The sequence below is a fragment of the Anguilla rostrata genome, chromosome 9, assembly GCF_018555375.3.
Source record: "Anguilla rostrata isolate EN2019 chromosome 9, ASM1855537v3, whole genome shotgun sequence".
Classification (NCBI taxonomy): domain Eukaryota; kingdom Metazoa; phylum Chordata; class Actinopteri; order Anguilliformes; family Anguillidae; genus Anguilla; species Anguilla rostrata.
The window spans coordinates 19,378,926-19,397,868 of record NC_057941.1 but is presented as its reverse complement, the minus strand read 5'-3'; the positions used below and the strand labels follow the sequence as shown (position 1 = coordinate 19,397,868).

The 18,943-nt window shown below is 41.6% G+C and overlaps 2 protein-coding genes across 2 annotated transcripts in view; both read right to left on the bottom strand.

The window, feature by feature from the left end:
- abcg4a (ATP-binding cassette, sub-family G (WHITE), member 4a) overlaps nt 1-3,418 on the bottom strand; it is a 37,983-nt gene extending 34,565 nt beyond the window's left edge. Inside the window, exon 1 of the mRNA XM_064350928.1 lies at nt 2,810-3,418. The gene's annotated coding sequence lies outside the window, so the exon portion shown is untranslated. The remainder of the gene's footprint in view (nt 1-2,809) is intronic.
- A 7,750-nt stretch (nt 3,419-11,168) lies between these two features.
- Nucleotides 11,169-18,667, bottom strand: hinfp (histone H4 transcription factor). Its single transcript, XM_064350926.1, has 9 exons — nt 17,992-18,667; nt 17,314-17,543; nt 16,944-17,055; nt 16,333-16,485; nt 15,737-15,814; nt 14,988-15,108; nt 14,159-14,297; nt 13,812-13,936; nt 11,169-12,998 (listed from the first exon to the last, which is right to left on the bottom strand). Exons 1-9 carry the CDS (start codon nt 18,152-18,154, stop codon nt 12,539-12,541), a joined length of 1,581 nt encoding a protein of 526 aa, XP_064206996.1. The 5' UTR covers nt 18,155-18,667; the 3' UTR covers nt 11,169-12,538.
- Nucleotides 18,668-18,943: the final 276 nt, after the last annotated feature.

Below are 18,943 nucleotides of genomic sequence, written 5' to 3'. Positions count from 1 at the left end.
ATAATATTATATATATATATATATATATACACATACATAAAATGCAGGTACTTTTCCTCTCTACAGAAAGAAGGGAATTTGCAGTGTGTTGTCTATAACTCTGATGTTGTTGTGAGGCAGATCCTGTTTCATCTGAGATGCGCCATTGTGCTGAATCAGAGAAACGTCTGGATAGCAGAGAATCCCCCGAGCCAAAGGGAAGAAAGCCACACAAGTTACTGCAGGAGGAGGAAACATGAGAAGGATTACAGGAGACAGGCCTCATGCGCAACCAGGCCGGCTTTTCTCTGCCTCTCCAACCAAAACCACTGTCACAATTATTACAAAAGGCCTGGGCCCAAGCCAGCCTGGAGGAATATTGTCTGCATATTGGCATGGCACCAATGACAAATTCATCCATCAATCACTCAATATTCTATAGTAAAGAATAAATATGCACATAGCGCGTCACATAGGATGTACAATTTACATAGCATATCCGATGTGATATGTAATATTTATATATTTACTCTTCACAATAGTATGTCACCTGAGTTAAAGCCAGGATGACCAATGCTTATTCAGCAGGAGAAAAAAAATTACTCAAGGGTTAAAGTGATAGAATTAATGAGACAAACTGTGGTTGATCAGAGAAACATGTCAATGGAAGGCCATATAGTTAGATTTAGGAAGATACAATGTGAATTGTTTGCTGTTGGGTGGGGGAAAACAAGACTCTCACACAGGAAAAACAGCAGAACCCTCAGACCTTAATCATAAGAAAATTGCAACATTTCCTCTAAGTCCTCTATTGGCAACCAAAGGCAAATTTTGAGAGCAAACATACTTTGCCCATTTTGTTGGATTATAAAATTGATCTAGCTGGAGTGGAAGCTACACTGAACCAGATGCACTAACCCCCCCCCCCCCCCCGGCATTTATTCCAGAGCAGGCAGGAGTATGCTGGGTGTGTAGTAAGGTTTGTGTGCAGTACAGAGCCAGCAAGGGAAGGGCACAAAAGCCGTCCAGTGGCCAAGCCTCCTTCCGCTATGAAAGGCTAGTGGCTACAATGTGTTTCAGAATTCTGGCCATGTATAGGGATGGAATGTCACATGCTAGACAGGCTGTGCTCGAAAATTCAGTAACAGTCTCACGTTAAAAACTTGTTCGAAACAACATCACAGAAGTAATTTTAAAATGATGTAAAGAACACATGAAAATATATAATACTTATTAATAGAACTCCTTGACTCAATCTTATTTTCCAACTGAATTCATCTATTTACTCACTGCCTCCTTCAACATATTACAATCAAAGTGTGACAAATTTCAGACAGTGCCACTTGTTTGTTGTCCATGACTCTTGTGCATAAATAGACTGGTATTGACAGATGCTACAACTGCATTATGTAATGAGCCCAATACTCACCTCCCAACAAACAAACCTTCCAGAACAGGAATTATTTGGACTATACTGCTGACCCATCCTACTCCCAGAACAACACAGCCTCTGGATGGTGTATGCATGCACGCAACATTAAAAACAATGTGTAGTCCCCAGTTCACTCACACAGACCTCAATAAACAAAACTTGTTGACTGAAACGTTCAAGTGGTAATGAAACAGTGCTCCAAGGAAAGCACATACCTTTTTCCCCCCAGTCAACCAAAGTGCATTTTCAGCAGAGAATGAGTGGATTTAGTCTTTACTCTGGAAGAATTGAGTAAAAACGACACCTGCAGACTCGTGGAAGTGAGGGAGGGGACGGGACTGCATCACAGACACACCACAGATAGATGGGTTCTCCATGAGAAAACGTATAACTCTGTAAGGGCGTAAACTCTCGAATAAGCACTGCAGGAAGGAAAACAGGGAGAAATCTATCTCCACAGGATAGTCATCAATCCACACATGGCCACTCGACATCATGACATCATTTCTGTTTCACAGAACTCCATCTTCACAACCGTCAAGTAATTTTTCAAACTTATGGATTTTATAGATGCATTTTCCATTAGTGGATCATTTTATGTCAGCCACATAATTTTATATATAATAGTATAATCTGCATCAATGGGGTTATACTTAATCTGTATCAATGGGGGTTATAGTTACACTAAATGAAATTACTGAAAATCTAAATAATCCAGATGACCGTGGCAACTGCTGCATAACAATACTAAAATCAACACTGTTGTAAAAATCGACCACCGTCTATTACTTTTTACCACAATCGAAAATTCACTGCCTTTGTTCCGAGGAATGATGTGTCCACCCAATGCATTGAACTAACTCAGTATATGTATTAAGAGGGCGGACTACACATTTATAAGGCTAGGAAAAACAAATGACTGAAATCTAGCAGTTATAGATAAAGGTGGCGACCGTTCAATTTCAGCACGAGCGGCATGCAAACCAAAGGAACTCAATCTAATTATTTAATCACACGCGCCAGGAGTGGTCATAAGGAAATAAATCAACTCCCGCCCCTGCAATTATCCAATCCAAACCCTCTGGTACGCAAGCATTGCTCATGAAGTGCAAATAATCCAATTTCTTTGCAGTGGCGACACTTGTTACGGTAAAGCAGTGTCCTTGGCGTGATTTGAATGCTGTAAAAGTAGCAATGGTGCATTCATTACAGGTTATCAAAATGTTTAGTCAAGAAACTAGCATATTTCTATCCAGAACAGATTTTTCTAATAACATTGTTCATTAAAGGACCTCGCTGTTTCAAAGCATATATTTAAATGTTATAGGGTTTTCAAAATAGAGTTAGAAACCCTGGTCGTAATGGTAAAAAAATTATACAAAGACTAGCATCGCCTACCTTTGATTGTTTCGTGGAGAGCAACCGAGATACCCCGTATGCGTCAGCTGTGTCCCCTTTTTAGAGCCAGGTCCGATTCATTCCTCCGCGCTTGACAGTAAAAGAAACACTAGATTACAACGAAGGCGTAAAAAGTGAAACTGCACAGGTCCTGTGAGAGGTCGAGCAATTTACTGCGCACGGGGATCCATGTCTACGACGCTCCGCACGAGAATAATGTGAAAAGCGTACACTTGTCCTCCCGTGGGTCTTCCAGCATACGGTGCATATCCCTGTCCGCCGACATACGACAGTTCGGGAAAAAAAATTTAAATGTGGGACCGAAGAAAGAATTTTCTGTAATTAATAATTCAACAAATGCAGCATCTTGATGACACCTCGATAGTTCATTCCTTTCAGCAAATCGGGGCAAGTAAATTGCAGAGGCAGCTAGCTTACATTAGTAAATAAAGTAAAATAAAAAAAACAGCTGTATTACAGTTGATGCATTAACATTTGAACAACACAGTATATGTGTCAATCAGTATTTAATATCCCTGATTAGACCTAGTTAGAACTCAGTCGTGTTATATTGGTTTCGCAGTTGTATCTCTCGCACCAGCCCGTCTCCGGTACAGGGCGTAACTGGCCGGTTTTCTGAAGAGATATGTCTGCAGAAGGCACGTTCTGAATATGGACGTTAAAGAGCCCGTGCTTGTTTTTATTTATTGTCGCTGCATTCTGACAGAACCGTTGGCTTGGCATTCAACGTAACAGGGGATAAATGCATAAACACTGACAAACAATATTAAGTAAAATTTAATTAAAAAGTTCATTCACATCTACATACTCTCGCTTCCCCTTTCACTTCACTCGTCATTAAACTGTCCCGCACGCGCCTCGCCGCAGAACACTGCAGTGTTGGACAGAAATGAAAGAGTTAACACAGTTCTCTTCCAGTTCATATAGTCCGATATAAACATGGGGGGCTGAGGGGTTTTGCCGAAACCCGAGCTTTTGAGCGAGGTCATTCGTCACATATTCGTATAAGAAGAAAGTCAATTGCCCATATGCTGGGGTTAGAGGATGCTGGCTTCCGGAGGATAACTGATGGGTTTTTACTGAGTGGCAGGTCTGTGCTGTCGAGGGGCCTCTCCTTTGCACCACCCTGCAAGTCGACTCGAATTAACAGGGCTTATGTTGAATGAACCATCAATCAGGCAAAGTTTAAAAAGTAGCCTATATAGTATAACACTAAACACATTAAACTCCGAGATCAATAAGGTTATTCAGAATTCAGAGCTGGACACACGGGGTAGGCTACAGAGGACAGCAAATAATGTGACCTAAAGGAGCATGGAGATACTTTTGTACAGCACACGCACGCGCCGAGGCGCGCAAAAAGTCTCAGGCGCAAATAAAGAGTGACGGGAAGACTGGTTGCTTTTATCAGAAATGGCATGGTGCCAATGGACAAATGTCTCGTCATACACCTCCGCCCCCCTGCTAGAATGAGACTGAGGGAGTCTAGAAAGAGGCTAAGAGGAAACGTTATCTCTGTTAACATTCAGTACAATACCTGTATAAACATATTCATTATTATTTGTATATTTATGAGATAAAATATGGCAGCACAGTGACATGTGACAATTCCTGGAAATTATTATGGCTCATTAAAAACACCTCATGATGCGATGTGCTGCATCTAGGTGATTGCGACAAGGGATGTAAATATAATTTTAATACAGAATGGTGCCTGTTCTCAAAGACTGCTCGTTTCGAGGTGCACGTTCACTTTAAGGCCTGCACCTGTGTCGCGCGCTCCTCCACACTGATGCTGCTGCTGATTCTGCAGTGGCAGGGTTATTTTCGGTGAAACAGTCGGGGTTACTAGCGTTCAACCGACGCCCAGCATCACTTGTGAACAGATCCCCAAACATTCCTGGACCTTCTAAAGCACATCTGAACTTTTGTGGTGCACTAATAAAGGATTATAATCGCACGGTTATGTTAGCATGTTTGATGTAAATCGCAGAAAACTAGCGAAGACTGGTTGTCCTTCGTGGTCCATAGGCAAGGCAGCTGTGTATATTGAACTGCAGCTTGCGATGCCATGGACTTGATAACGGCCTTCCTTTTATCAATAATAACGGGAACAGCTTCGAGTTGGCTGTAAATAAGATTATCAAGGAATAAAATTAATTTGATATATGTCCAATGCATAAAGCAGGCAAAGGGCACAAATTTTACATTGGATTACATACGCTAGGAAAAACGTTGGCCTTTTATAATCGATATTTTCGTGGTGACTGGTTTATTTTTGTTTTACAAACCTTTTTTTGGGTAAATAAAATGACTGATTTATAAATAAAAGTGTTGCACTTTCCGACATATATTTAGAAAATGCGGTTAGAAATAACTTGCCAACGCAGGTATTCCACACAGAACTAAATCTTAACGGGTTGGTGCAAGTGTGTGCACTGAAATTGTTCTATAGTCAACGCGGATAATGTCTGCCTAAAGAAGACACGTACAGCCGAACATTAGCTCCAGCGAGAGATGGGAGGGGAGGGACCATTTCTAAGCCTATATCATACCTACGCACGTGAGATTCCAACTAGCCTCGCGAGCCAGTCTCTTTTTTCACTTCGTTCAAGATTCCAACCGACGTTTAGGTATGAGGGACCTATCCCTGCTTGGCCTACGGTAGCCTAGGTCATACATATTGCTTGAACAAGCACGTACATTGAAGAGCGGGCTATTGACGCACGGTGAGTTGCCTGTTTTGTTCACGTTGAGCCAAAGCGTGACATTATGGACACAGAAGGAACAGCCTAAGCTGAAGAATGCAGAGATCCGCAGTGAAACCTAAGGGTCGTATTACACAGCAGTAGCCTATTTGGTCATATCGATTTTGGAGCAGGAAAACCTGTGAATAGGCAAGCCCAAGACTCCGAGGACGGAATAGTGGAAAGGATTTCTGCATTTTGTATTCAGTATCGATGTCCTCTTTACCAGTGCCCCATAATGATATTAAGTGCCTGAAGTGTGTTTCTAAGGTAGCACTCTAACGACCCCATGTGGTTGTTTGACTTGAACAAAACATACTATTGGCATAGTAAACCATTCCCACTTTTAAATGGTACCTGCAATAATTACAAACCTAAAATTGCACTTTAAGATAGCTAGTAAAGCTGCGTAATATAACCTAATTTATTGTTCATTAAAAACTTACCAAGCGTTTAGTATTGAATCTCGATTGTATATTTTCCATGAAGTGATGATTTATATTTTTCTGGGACGCTGAAGCTTAAATTAAATCATCAAATCAAAACCTCGTGGGATGCACTGCTGAGTTTTACATGGAATGACTCATTGAGCTCCATATTTACTCATACAGTTTCTAAAAATATAAAAAAAACAGTGTCTATAAATATCAGTGTCCTCATGTACACTGTTTTATCTCTCAAACTACTTTTCCATGATGCATTCTATGCATCATAGCGTACATAGTTTGGAATTGACTTAATATGACAAGTATAGAAAAGTTCATACAGAATATTAGTTCAACAACTGTACTGAATGTTAAGAGGAAAAACAACGTGTTTATAGTAGCGCTCCTGTACGGTTTGATGCATTTGTCTTGATCACATAATAAGCAAACTTTAGAATAAAAAGACAACGGTAGGAAAAATCCAAAAGGCCATTTATTTTTCTTTGAACAAGGTTTTTTCAAGGTATTCATTACATAAGTGACCCCAAGGTGATTATGCAAGGATGAGTGAACCACATTTTACTACATTTTATTTGCCATATCACTTTTCATATCTCTGCGAGGGGCACTGGGTCAGAACTCCTGGCAATGTAATCAGTCTTTTTTCATTTTATGAAACTTGTGTCAATATTATTTCATTTTGTCTTTACAAAGATACTGGTCATGTTGGTATTTCATCACTTTCAAGCTTGAACAAAAAAGGAAAAAATACAGATTAAAAGATAAGAACACTAAAAAAAGACATCCATATTTCCTTTAAAAGGCCCAAGTACTTCTGAAAACAACCACGGCAAACATCGCTTGATCTCAGCCTTCATTTATCACAGAGAACAATGAGAAAGGCTTCCACGCAATACCTGAGATAAACTGTCTTGTTGATTCAGTGATGTAACAGACAAAACAATGGCTTCTGGCACCCAGTACTGGAATGCATGTCCTAGAGGCCATTTTGTCTTTCGGGTATAAAAGACCGTGAAAAAGTCAACTGAGATCTTTGAGAGGCACTGCACAAATCGTATTTAAGGTTATTAAATAAGAAAAGGTGTTATTATAAGCTACAGAAGTCAGAGGTTCTGGCGCAGTCAGAATGACTGTAAGAGCGATCATTATCCTCTCCACGGTGCTGCTGGTGCTGGATTCAGGGCTTATGACAGATGGAGGTAGGATGTCTCACCTTAGATATTTTATGCTTTTTCCCTGGGTTACCAGACACAATATCACTTTTATCATGATATTTAGGTGGAAGTAGGCATACTGTACATGTCTGCAAAGCATTTAATTAATGTGAAAAAAAAATCAGTTGATATATCCTCTTAAGACTTTATTTTTATTATTTTTTAAGTGTCTTGGATGAAAACATTTTGCAGTGAAAATATTTTCTAAAAAATGTATCTTTATTGAATGTTGCTTGTAGTGTAGGTTCCAGCAAAGTAACATATATATGGTTCTTGAGATCAGTTCTTGAGATTATATTTATGTATTTATGTATACTGGCTTTGACATGAGAAAAAAAGCAATATCATACATATCAAGCTGCTCCACAGTATACCCTTTGCTCTGTGAATCTGATTTTGATGTTCTACGTAGATCCTCTTAGGGCATTGCCCATCAGGCTTTCTGTGGTGGACAGCCACTCCGACATCCCTGCGCTGATGTATTACACCACAGTGGTGGAGGGAGGCGTCCTTTTAGGCGCCAAGCGAAGATTGCAGCAGACCCAAGACCACTTCAAGTTTGTGCCATTCGATATATTGTGTTCTGTGTTTGGTGGTGAAACAATACTAAGTGCATTGTGTTCTGTATTTGGTAGTGGAAAGATACTAAAACATTGGTGATCAGTTTGTTTGTTTGTTTTTTGAGTTTGGCAGGTTACCTTATAGTGCAAAGCATCTGGGATACTGAATGGCTGAATGAGAATGAGAGTTATAGGCTTTTCTCCAATGAAAAAAATATGTACTATATGTATGGCCTCAACATAGAATCTGTTGAAAACAAGACCAGGTTAAAACCTAGCAAATGGCTGGACCGAACCGGCCAACATCACAGACACGAGCAGTGTAACTTTATCACTCAGTCAGTCAGTCAGTCAGTCAGAGACATTCACGTTTGTAGGGCTGGCCCCGCTGTTGCGGTCCAGCCAAAAAGAAAAGGTGTGCTGAAATGTACAGTTTGATACAAAATAAGATACTGTGCGCTCCAAAAATATGGTAATGGTAGAGTAAAATCATTTAATTTTGCTATGTTCAGTGCTGACACAAATTATGGAAACACTGTTCTTAAAGAAGAAGTTTAGAACTCTTAAAACTTTTATTTGTGCCCTTTCTTCTGTTGTAGTTTCTCAGAGACATTTTCGTCTGTAAAAAGCATGAATATTATCAATTTATGTAGAAAAATACTTCGCAAAGAAATACATGTTTAAGCTGATTATAAAATTTCCACTAGTAAGATACATTAGACTGCTCAATTATGTTGGTATGAACTTATACATATAGGAAGGTGTAATGATTATTACTTGTTTAACACAAATGCTAATTATTTGATTTTTATCGTTATTTCTTCATGTTGTTATTGCATTTACTACATATGACGTACTATACTATGACAAAAGATAAATTGTTGCAAAATATTTCATTAATTGTCAAAATGTGTTTATAAATGCAGTGTTTCCATAATATGCGCCAGTACTGTGCATTTGGATTTGAAATCAAAAGAAGAATATGAGCCAAAAGCACAATCAGCTTTTAGCTTTCACGGTATTTACATTCACATGTTTTACCATTTTACAGAAACAGCTGTTGCTATGTTAAGACCCCCTATTTATAGCTGCAAAAGTAAGTTAACAGATGAACTTAAAAGTAAATCAAAGCAATAAAGTCTAATATTTGGTTGCATGGCCAATAAATACAATAACTGAATCAAGTCTATGGCCTGTTGACATCACCAAACGTTTGGTGTCTTCTTTGGAAATGCCTTTCTAGGCCTTCATTGCAGCCGGTAGCTGCCAGCTGCTTTCAGTTTATCTTTGTTTCAGGGGGCTTCAGTCTCCTCTTTGGAAATTGAAATGCAAGCCTAATTGGATTTAAATCAGGATTTAAAATTTTCCATGTTTTCCCGTTGATGAATGCTTTGGTTGTGTAGGCAGTGTGTTTGGGGTCATTGTCTTGCTGCAAGATGAAGTGGCAGCCAATGAGGTTGAAGGAATTCCTATGTGTGTACGCAGACAAAAACTGTCTGTATACTTCCTAATTCATCCTATGGCTGCCATTTTCTTTTACATCATCAATAAAGATGACTGAACCTGTTCCAGAAGGATCAATACATGTCCAAGCCATAACAACACCTTCTCCAATTTTCACAGATGAGGGAGGGAGGGCTTTGCATCACGGTCTGTTCTTTTCTTTCTCCATACTTTTGGCTTTCCATCTTTGTCCATAAAACTTTATTCTAGAACTCGTCTGGCTCTGTATTACTTGGTGAATTTTATTCTGGCCTTTCAATTCTTGCTGCTGATGAGAGGTTTGCATCTTGCAGTGTAGCCTAATTCAGCGCTCAAAGTGTTATGGTGCCTTGTGATATTTTCACCCCTGCCCTGTCTCCACTGCTGGTGATGTCACTGATCATTGTTTCAGGCTATTTGTTCACAGCTATTATGATTTGTCTGTTGTCAACTGCAGTTGTCTTTCGTGGCAGACCTGTATGGTGTTTATTTCTGGGTCCACCCATGGTTTTTGAAGACTTTCCAAACTTCTGTATTTGATATACCCATGCTATGCTATCCTTCTTAATAAATTCTTCTGTCCTCTCAGCTTACACATCAGTTGTTTTTCAGCCAAGGTTAGTCTTCTGGTCATTGGTGTATGAATCTGACTTCTACCTCAACCTCCACAGATGAAAACAAAGGCTAAAACCAAGACTAGCCACTCACTGCTCTTTTATGTGTGCACACTCCTTGCAAAAGAAAACACCTGAGCAAGAGTTAACACCTGTTTTCAGTCACCTGTTTACTTGGGATTCAACACATTTTTATAAAATGATAAACATATATTGAATTTGTGTGGAGTTTAGTTTGATGCAATCGCGTGTCTCTGCAGGTTTACGGTCAGTGAAGACCCAGACTATGGACTTTTCCTAGAGAGTGTGAATGGTGTGGCAAGTACTGACCAGACCTACTGGGAAGTGCTGGTGGAATCTTCTGGCACCACAGTTAGAATAAGCATGGGTCAGTATTAAAATTGCAAACTGAACCATTTCAACTATTTTATCGTAATCTAAAATGATGAAATGAAATATGAATGTTATGCTTGAAATAAAATCAGGACTCATAGGTACACAATATCATTGGGGAAGGTAGCATTGGAGGTCCCCACATTTCATAAGGTTACACTACCATAGTCAGTATTGACTGTTCTATTGTGTGCATAACAGCTTTGCTATTACTTGTGGTTGGCAAATAACTTTTCCCCTCTATGCAGGAGTTGGGTGTTATGTCCCAAAAGCAAATGACCACATCATCCTGAAACTCACCACTTGGCCCATATCAAGAGAGAATACTGAACACGAGCTGGAGGCTTTTACAGAAAAGTGACAAGTTTTGTGACCCTTTGTCTTCTTTCCAAAATTAAGTCACACAAGAGGAACATAACTTTGTTATGGTGCAATTAGTGTTGAATGTCCCGAATGTTTAAGCCAGGCAGACCCAGGAAAATGCTTAGCCCAGATAGGCCCAGTTCAAGGATGCACTTCCAGTTCTAACTAACCAACATGTAATTTCAGACCAAGCACGCAATAAACACAAAGCACCAGTGAGTTTCTTTACTGATAGCCTTGTGTATATTACATGCAGATCCACCTTTTACAGTGAGAGCTTTATTTAGTCAAGAAATGTAACATGGTCTCCATACAATTTCCTTTGTGTTAGTGATGAAAATGCAGATCAGAATACAATTGCCTCTGTAATGGAATAAATGGAAATCCTGCCTCTTCAAAAATGTAAATGCTTGTCATTTTTTTCTTTTTAATACCCCCCCTCCCCCTCCCAGTTGATAAGGGGGGCTGTGTAGTGATGCCCCCCCATCCCCCAAAAAGAAAGAAATCAAGATCCAAAAAAATTTTCAGAGCAATAATTTATTCCCCACTCCTCCTCAAACTCACAGTACACTGCAACAGGATGACTGAATGCTCAAAACTGGCAGGGAAAACAGCCCATGTGCCTTCTTGTGGCTGAGAGTGGTAACTGCAATATCAAACACCACACAGCATGGGTCACCAATCACAGCCCAGGCTGCAGACCAGCTTTTCACTCCAAGGGCGCTTCCAATCAATCACTGTCCTGACAGAACAGCAGCATCCATCACTGCTGACTCTTTCGTTGCAGTTTAAACAAAGTTACCTGGAAAACATAATTGTCAGCCCTGATTATGATAATCAGCTCCCATACAACTAAAAACCAAAACCCAACACTAGGCACTGCCAAGGGCACAATTAATAATGTCCCCTTGTGCCATCTAGTGGTGAAACTATGGTCTCACCATTACATATCAGTCACATTTATTTCCTCAGTCTAGGTGAGGGATACCGTTCCATTGGCTGTTCAACCACAGCAGAATAAAACATAAGCTTTGCATGAGAATCAAGATATGAAAAAGAAATGTTTTACACAGTATAAAGGTTTTTCCACAGACAAGTCGATATACAACCAATGTGCGTATATTATCAAATAAAGCTCTGTAGGTTTTTTTTTTTTTTTATTCTAAATTTGTATAAGGGACTTACATGATCCAGGGGGAGCACTCTATTTCAGACACTATTTTTTACACCCTTAATTTCAAATAAAATAAAACAAAAAAAGTTTAAGTATTTTTCTGCATTGAGTCCAATAGGAGACCTGACTGACATCCATTTAGGACACACTGACAGGCCAATATACAGCAACATAATTCCTCACCAACATAAAAAAATACTTCTGTACAAACACAGCCAGTTTTATTTTATTTTTTAAAAAAAGGTTGCATTTAAAAATACAGCAAATGCCCCCTTGCTTTGTCTAAAGCCAGTCATTTCTGTGCTTCTAGCAGACACACCTCTCATATCATACCATGTATATGACCGAGTAAAATCATGACACAGCAGAAGGCGGTACGACATTTCACTCAACCAAAATCACCATGGAGTTACTCACCATATATTTGTGTGTAAACAGATGTGTAAAACGGGAGTTATGCAACGCTTGTGTTGCCCTGGATAGAAATAAACAAACACATTTCTTCATGAAAGACCTAAGCAGAAAGAAGCGAAGGAGGAAACCACTGGTTTTTCCAATCCCTCTGTTCTGTGAGTGCGCTCATCATGGTGGAGGTCTGTTAACCTGTGTAAACTGGACAACTTCTAGCTTAGTGCAAGCTGCCCTTTTTGATCTCAGATCTAGGGACACTGGCAGGGGAAGCGATGGGTGTGGGGGGGGGGGAATTGGGGCGGGGCTAAACCACCTCCATGCCCAGCTGCTGGGCAGTGTCCTGCAGCTGCATCATGACGCTGTCCGCCCTGCCTCCCCCGTCCTCGGGGGCGGAGGGGAGGATCAGCTCTTGGGACGGACCGGCGCTGGTCAGCACGTAGAAAACCTTCTCGCCCTGCTCGTTGGTCCCGCTCTCCACGTGAATGACGGGTCCCAGGCCGCTCCCCCCCGCCCCCGACCCGTCGGCCTGCACGCCGTCCAGCACGATGCCTCTCAGCTCCGCCACCCCCACCTCCCCATTGACCGCTGCCGCCCCCTGCGCGGGGCAGTCGGTCTGAGACGCCTCGGTGTCCCCGCCCAGTCCTCTGTCCTCAGCACCTCCCCTGTCCCCGCCCTCCTGCCTCTCCATTAGCTGCTCCGTCAGCTCCACACTCTCGTAGCGAATCAGCTGCAGCCGCATGAAGCCATCCTCATGTTCCTTGTACCTGAGAGAGAGAAGGAGAAAGAGGGAGATAGGGAGATAGGGGAAGGGAGGGGAAGGTGTTAATATAAGTCAGGACCACAGTTTCAGAACTTTTGCTCTGGGGTTCCAACCTGCAAAACTGGGAAGAGCCCTCCGTCAACAGTAAGTTTTAGAAAATACATTAATATATTAAGGTCAGAGCGTATTTTTACTTCTTTGCTACCTCTCGTTACACAGATGTGTTACAGGCAACAGTAAGAGAATTGTAAGAAAGTTGAAAGCATAATGAACTTGAATTTTTAACTTTAAATTGAATGAAATACCAAATTTAACTTCAAACCATTACATTAAATTTGAAATACTGAAATGGAAAGTTATGCAATTCGAATTCCAATTTTTAAATAGGATAATTCAGTTAAACATTACAAATTCCAATTATTGCCACACAAATTGAAGTTATTTAATTTCCATTCCATTCCATTTTTTTCTGGCACTAATATCTGCCCATACAGAGATACTAGCTGTGGAAAAAAAACAGTGTGAGCATAACTGAATCTGGGGTACATGAAAAGAGTGTACCTGAACTGGGGGTGCAGGGAGAGAGTGTACCTGAATCTGTGGTGAACAGAGGGATTGTACCTGAATCTGGAGTACACAGAGAGTGTACTTGAATCTGGGGTAAACAGAAAGTATACCTGAACCTGAGGTGCGCAGAGAGTGTACTAGAATCTGGGGTGCACATAGAGAGTGTACTAGAATCTGGAGTAAACAGAGAGTGTACTTGAATCTGGGGTGCACAGAGTGTACTAGAATCTGGGGTAAACAGAGAGCGTACCTGAATCTGGGGTGCCCTGAGGGCCATTTAAAGTGGTGCTTCTTACGAAGGTGGGAGGTGAGATTGTTGCCCCTGGTAAAGCACTGGTCACACACATGGCACTTGTAACGGGGAATGAAATCTCCCTGAAACAAAATATTAACAATAGCATATTATTATCAATAAAAATAGAAAGTAATTTACTAGTTATACTAAAAAGAAAGTAATGAGAATAACATAGACATGGAAGCACATTCAAAGGTTCAGGAAACTGAATTCTTTGCTGCTGAGTTGTTAGTGATGAAATGAATACTTTTTTGCATTAACAATGTTAATGCTTCCATCTTCCTTCTTTTTCCCTCTCTCACCTCATGAACCTTCTTGTAATGGCTCTTGATTGAGTGGAGGGAGCGTGTGGAGTAGTCACACTCAAACACGTCACAGCGGTATGTCGGTTCGCTGCTGTGGGTGTCTAGATGCTTGCGCAGGTCGATCAGGTTCTTGCAGCTGAGGAGATGCAGACACAGGGAGGTCAATGCAGTGAGCTGTGATTTATACAGACAAATTACAAACAGGCTCCTCTTCAAATGAGATTTGTATTTTATCTACTGCCTGTACACTCTTGAAAACAAACTGTGCCCCCACCGCACAACAGGCCTATATGGACAGTATTCACACCCACACACCTACCCTGCAGTAGAACTACTTCAACATAATGTTGCATTGAGTTTTTGCAGGTACCCAACCCATATTGGCAAACCATAACTATAAAGCTGCTAGTACCCATGCCAACAGCTGTACAAATGCCACAGTAGCCCTACTTACCGTATACTCACAGCTGTACAAATGCCACACAGTAGCCCTGCTTACCGTATACTCACAGCTGTACAAATGCCACACAGTAGCCCTACTTACCGTATACTCACAGCTGTACAAATGCCCCCCAGTAGCCCTACTTATACTTGCAACTACACAAATGCCCCACAAGTAGCCCTACCTATACTCACAGCTGTATGAATGCCCCATAATAACCCTACCTATATTCACAGCTGCACAAGTACCCCACACTAGCCCTACCTATCCTCATAGCTGTACAAATGCCCCACAGAGCTCCTACTTATACTCACAGCTGTATAAATACCTCACAGTGCTCCTACTTATACTCATAGCTGTACAAATGCCCCACAGTAGCCCTACCTGTATTCACAGTATTCACAGCTGTAAGGCTTCTCGTTGCTGTGGCGGAACTTGATGTGGTTACGCAGAGAGGAGGGAGATGGACAGGTCATGTCACACAGTGGGCATTTATAATGGTTCACTGAACACAGAGAGAGGAGAGAGGGAGAGCTATGTGAACTTCTTAGCATTCAAAATTCTGCAAGCCATCACCCTTAAAAAAGGCACATAAGGCAATTCTATGAACAACCAGTCCTCAAGGACACAGGAGACAAGTACAAAGCACTTGTAAATCCAACTGGGCCACAAAGTGAATACATGGTTTGTGCAATGAACACTTTCTCTGGGGTTTGCTTTTAAGAAAGTAATTTTTCAGGAAGCATAAAAGCCCATTCTTATATTGGCACCAGTGGCTCTTGAAATGTAAATGCATATGGATGCGAAAAACCACAGGAATCTCAATGGAGAAAAGTAATACCCATCTGTACTCATAAGTGATGAAAATTCTGTCTCTGCCCATCAATGAGGATGGCTCATGATGGTCGGTGTTTTGTTGGGTTGCTAGGCAACCAAAGGTTCAGCCATTCTGGACTTAACACATGCCGTCAAGTGATCAAAGCTACAGTCCTCAATCAATGCAGTTTAGAGTAAATGTGACTTGAATTGCCATTTTCCATCCACCCATTGAAAAACATTTGCTTGTGGCCTTACATAAAAATTTGGGGCCAATAAAATAAGGGCTTATAGATGGAAGAAAAATGGGGACTAACCGTGGTTCCTCATGTGGTCCCGCAGTAGTCGCTCCGTGGCGAATCGCTTGGAGCAGTGAGAGCACTGGAACCGCTGGCCTGGCAGACAGACAGACATACAGACAGACATACAGACACACACACACACACACAGGCAAGCATGTGTAAATCAGAGAGGTAGGTGCACAGTGAACACATTCAACTGGCAAGGAATATTTGGAAGAGGGGCTAATGGGAGATTTGCCGAAGCTTAACAAACACTCTTCAAAATCTCCACTCTGTTTTCCATTAAGTGTTTTGAGACATTGACTGAAGTGCACCAGTTGTTATTTTTTCCCCTTGCTGAGTTCAACCCAAAACATTATTTATTTATTTGCCTTTGGGAATTAATAAATTGTCTAAGTACCTTTCCATGTAATTTGATCCAGTTGTTTTCAGCCTAGACACCAAACATTTCATTTGCACTAATCACAGCCTATAGCCATTTTTGCTTGAAAGCCTGCCTTTTTGGCATCATAAGACACAACTGCAAAAAGCGTGAAGTCTTTCACCCCCTCCCCTCCCCTACCCTCCCGCCCTCCCTCCTCCACACACACACACACACACACACGTCTCACCCTCAATGGTGGTCTGCCGGCGGATGTGGTCAAAGAACTTGGTGTTGTTGGCAAACATGCCCCCGCAGGTGGGACAGGCCACCACCTTCTCCTGCGTGTGGCTGCGCAGGTGCTCACGCAGCTTGAAGCGGGCCTTGAAGGTCGCCTCACAGTCTACGACACAAAACAGAATTGGCCCGTCAGCTTCACGGTCATCCCAGTTCATATGACTGAGAGGTAACCTGTCATTCCTTTCTCCTGTTTCGTTTATAATCTGTACTGAAATGTTGAGCCTTTTGTGCCCACTCCAGACCAAAATTTTACACTGAAGGATACAATTAATCTCACAACAATATAAAAAGCAGCTTGTCTCCTTTCACAAATTTTGTCTGAATATGGAAATGGCCAACCTGTTTGTTTCTCACCTAGGCTCTCTTAATAACTTACCTCATACTTCAACTACTTACCTGCCTACCAATACTCACCCACACCAGTACACTACACTGCTGCTACTCAGTCACCACCACTCCTCAGCTACAGTGCGCCATGCCGTCTCAGCCCCAAAACAGCACCCCCGTGCCCCCCGCCCCACCCCCAACCCGCCACAGAGCACCAAACTCCTGCTCCCTTACCCTTCCACCCACAGCGCACCACGCTTTCCTCTTTGCCGTTGGACTTCATGTCCATGCACATTCCGTGCATCTCCACATGTCGGTAAAACCACTCCGGGTTATCCAGTGAGGTCTGTGGCACAAAAAGGAAGAGACTGCCATGACAACCCCACTGAACACCCAGATTATGGTATACAATTACAATATAATTGTCACAGTGTGGTATGCTACCAGGGAATGATGAAGACTATGGGACAGTCCTACAGACCTTTTAGACATGGTGCTGATGGTATAAAAGCAGAGCTAATCAGCCAGGACAAATACAAATTTTGTAATAAAATATTGAAATTGACCGATGGTGCGCAGGCAGAGCGCTCTCCCTCTCACTCACCTCGCAGTTCTCCCACTGGCAGACAAAGTTGTCGGTGATGTCGGGGACGATGTTTCGGTTCTGGAGGCCCAGCACGCAAGAGCCCAGCTCAGGCTGGCTCTGCAGCACGTTCTGCCCCCACTGCTTCAGCTTGGTGTGGTAACAGTGGAAGTACACGTGCCTCAGAAGCTCCCCTGGACCCTCCACTGAGCAGAAGCCACACTCCTGCCACAAGCAGTTCTGCTCCTCAGCTGCAAACGCAAACATGCATGAGTGCAAGCAAAGGGCATCAGCCTACGCATCAGACTGAACCATCCAAACCTAAAGCCATTCACACATGGTGTTTGCTTAAATGATTTATTGCAGTACTCTCTTCCACGCCTTTATAAACTGTAGCACTGTGTAACATTAAATATTGCCAAATAAAAGTAAAAGGACACATACAGGTTTTCAATACTATCTATCCTCTATTAGCACACGATGGCTGAGTTGTATTTTTAACAACTTGCCATTAAGCTGCAATTTATACACACTATAATTTAGCCGGAATCGGCCAGTCCACATGGTCACAATTCAGTACACCACTTTTTCTTACAATCTGTCATGAAACAAACACAGATTGAATACGTGCACGAAATCATTTAAACATATTGTGGACATTAATAGTTAATGTTACCGATAACTGCCCATCATTCTCACCCAGGGTTTCGGGATCGTCATCTTCCAGTCGCAGGGCTTGAAGATGTTTTTCCACATGTTCGCAGAATTCCTGCATCCTACTGAATGTATCTTGACACGATTCCCACTCGCAAACAAGCTCAACCTCGGCATCCTCTCTACGTGAACGTTTGCTTGGAGGCATAACTTCATTTGATGATTGGGTTGAGGCGTGCGTGATGGTTAAAATGTGTCCTTACAGCGGATTTCTCACTACAGAGAACAATATAAGGCAGAAAACCAACTAGTTAGCTAAGTTACCAATGTACCTCTACTTTACATGAACAGCCATCCATCCGGTAACCTAATTCGGCAGTCGTATTCTTCATTATCCAGTTACAGCTGTTCAGGAGATATGCAGTAATATAAAGGCATGTAAAACTACGAGCTCTCCTCTGAATCCTTTTAATTATTTTGACGCTAATTTTCTAGTTAGCAGTCCTAAAAATCCACGAGTTTGAAGACTGATAGCAGCTCCGAGAATCCAGCAAAAACTAGACTTCCGGGACAGAATTTCCGGTGAACACTTTCAAGTTGTTTTCATTTTTTCTCACCAAAATAAAAGTGGTAGGCTTGGATCAATTGTGTGGACCTTAAAAAAGGAGTCTACGTGGCGTCCAATCCACAAAATCATGGCCTAGTCTCATTTGAAAAGGGCTAGTGTGGGAGCAGATTTTTATTTTATATCAACACTACGCCACCTGATTCCACTAATTAATTCATTGTGGTCTTCAATCAAGAGATTGATATGTAGAATCAAGTGTTTCAGTGCTGTGCTAAAACAGAACTTGCCCCCATACCGCCACTTTTCAGTCAGAACAATTACATTTGGCAAATATTTGGAAATATTGCATTTTATGATACTCAGGCCACAGGAAAAAGACCATCAATAATCTGCATGGTGTAAATTTGATATGATTGTCATACTAAGCAA

What these genes read in the sequence shown, in the direction of transcription:
- hinfp (XM_064350926.1), bottom strand. Translation starts at nt 18,154, where the DNA reads ATGCCTCCAAGCAAACGTTCACGTAGAGAGGATGCCGAGGTTGAGCTT. An exon ending in GCCAGTGGGAGAACTGCGAG is followed by an intron (nt 17,056 to 17,313) that starts GTGAGTGAGAGG and finishes TTTGTGCCACAG; the next exon opens with ACCTCACTGGATAACCCGGA. An exon ending in ATTACAAGAAGGTTCATGAG is followed by an intron (nt 13,937 to 14,158) that starts GTGAGAGAGGGA and finishes ATTTTGTTTCAG; the next exon opens with GGAGATTTCATTCCCCGTTA.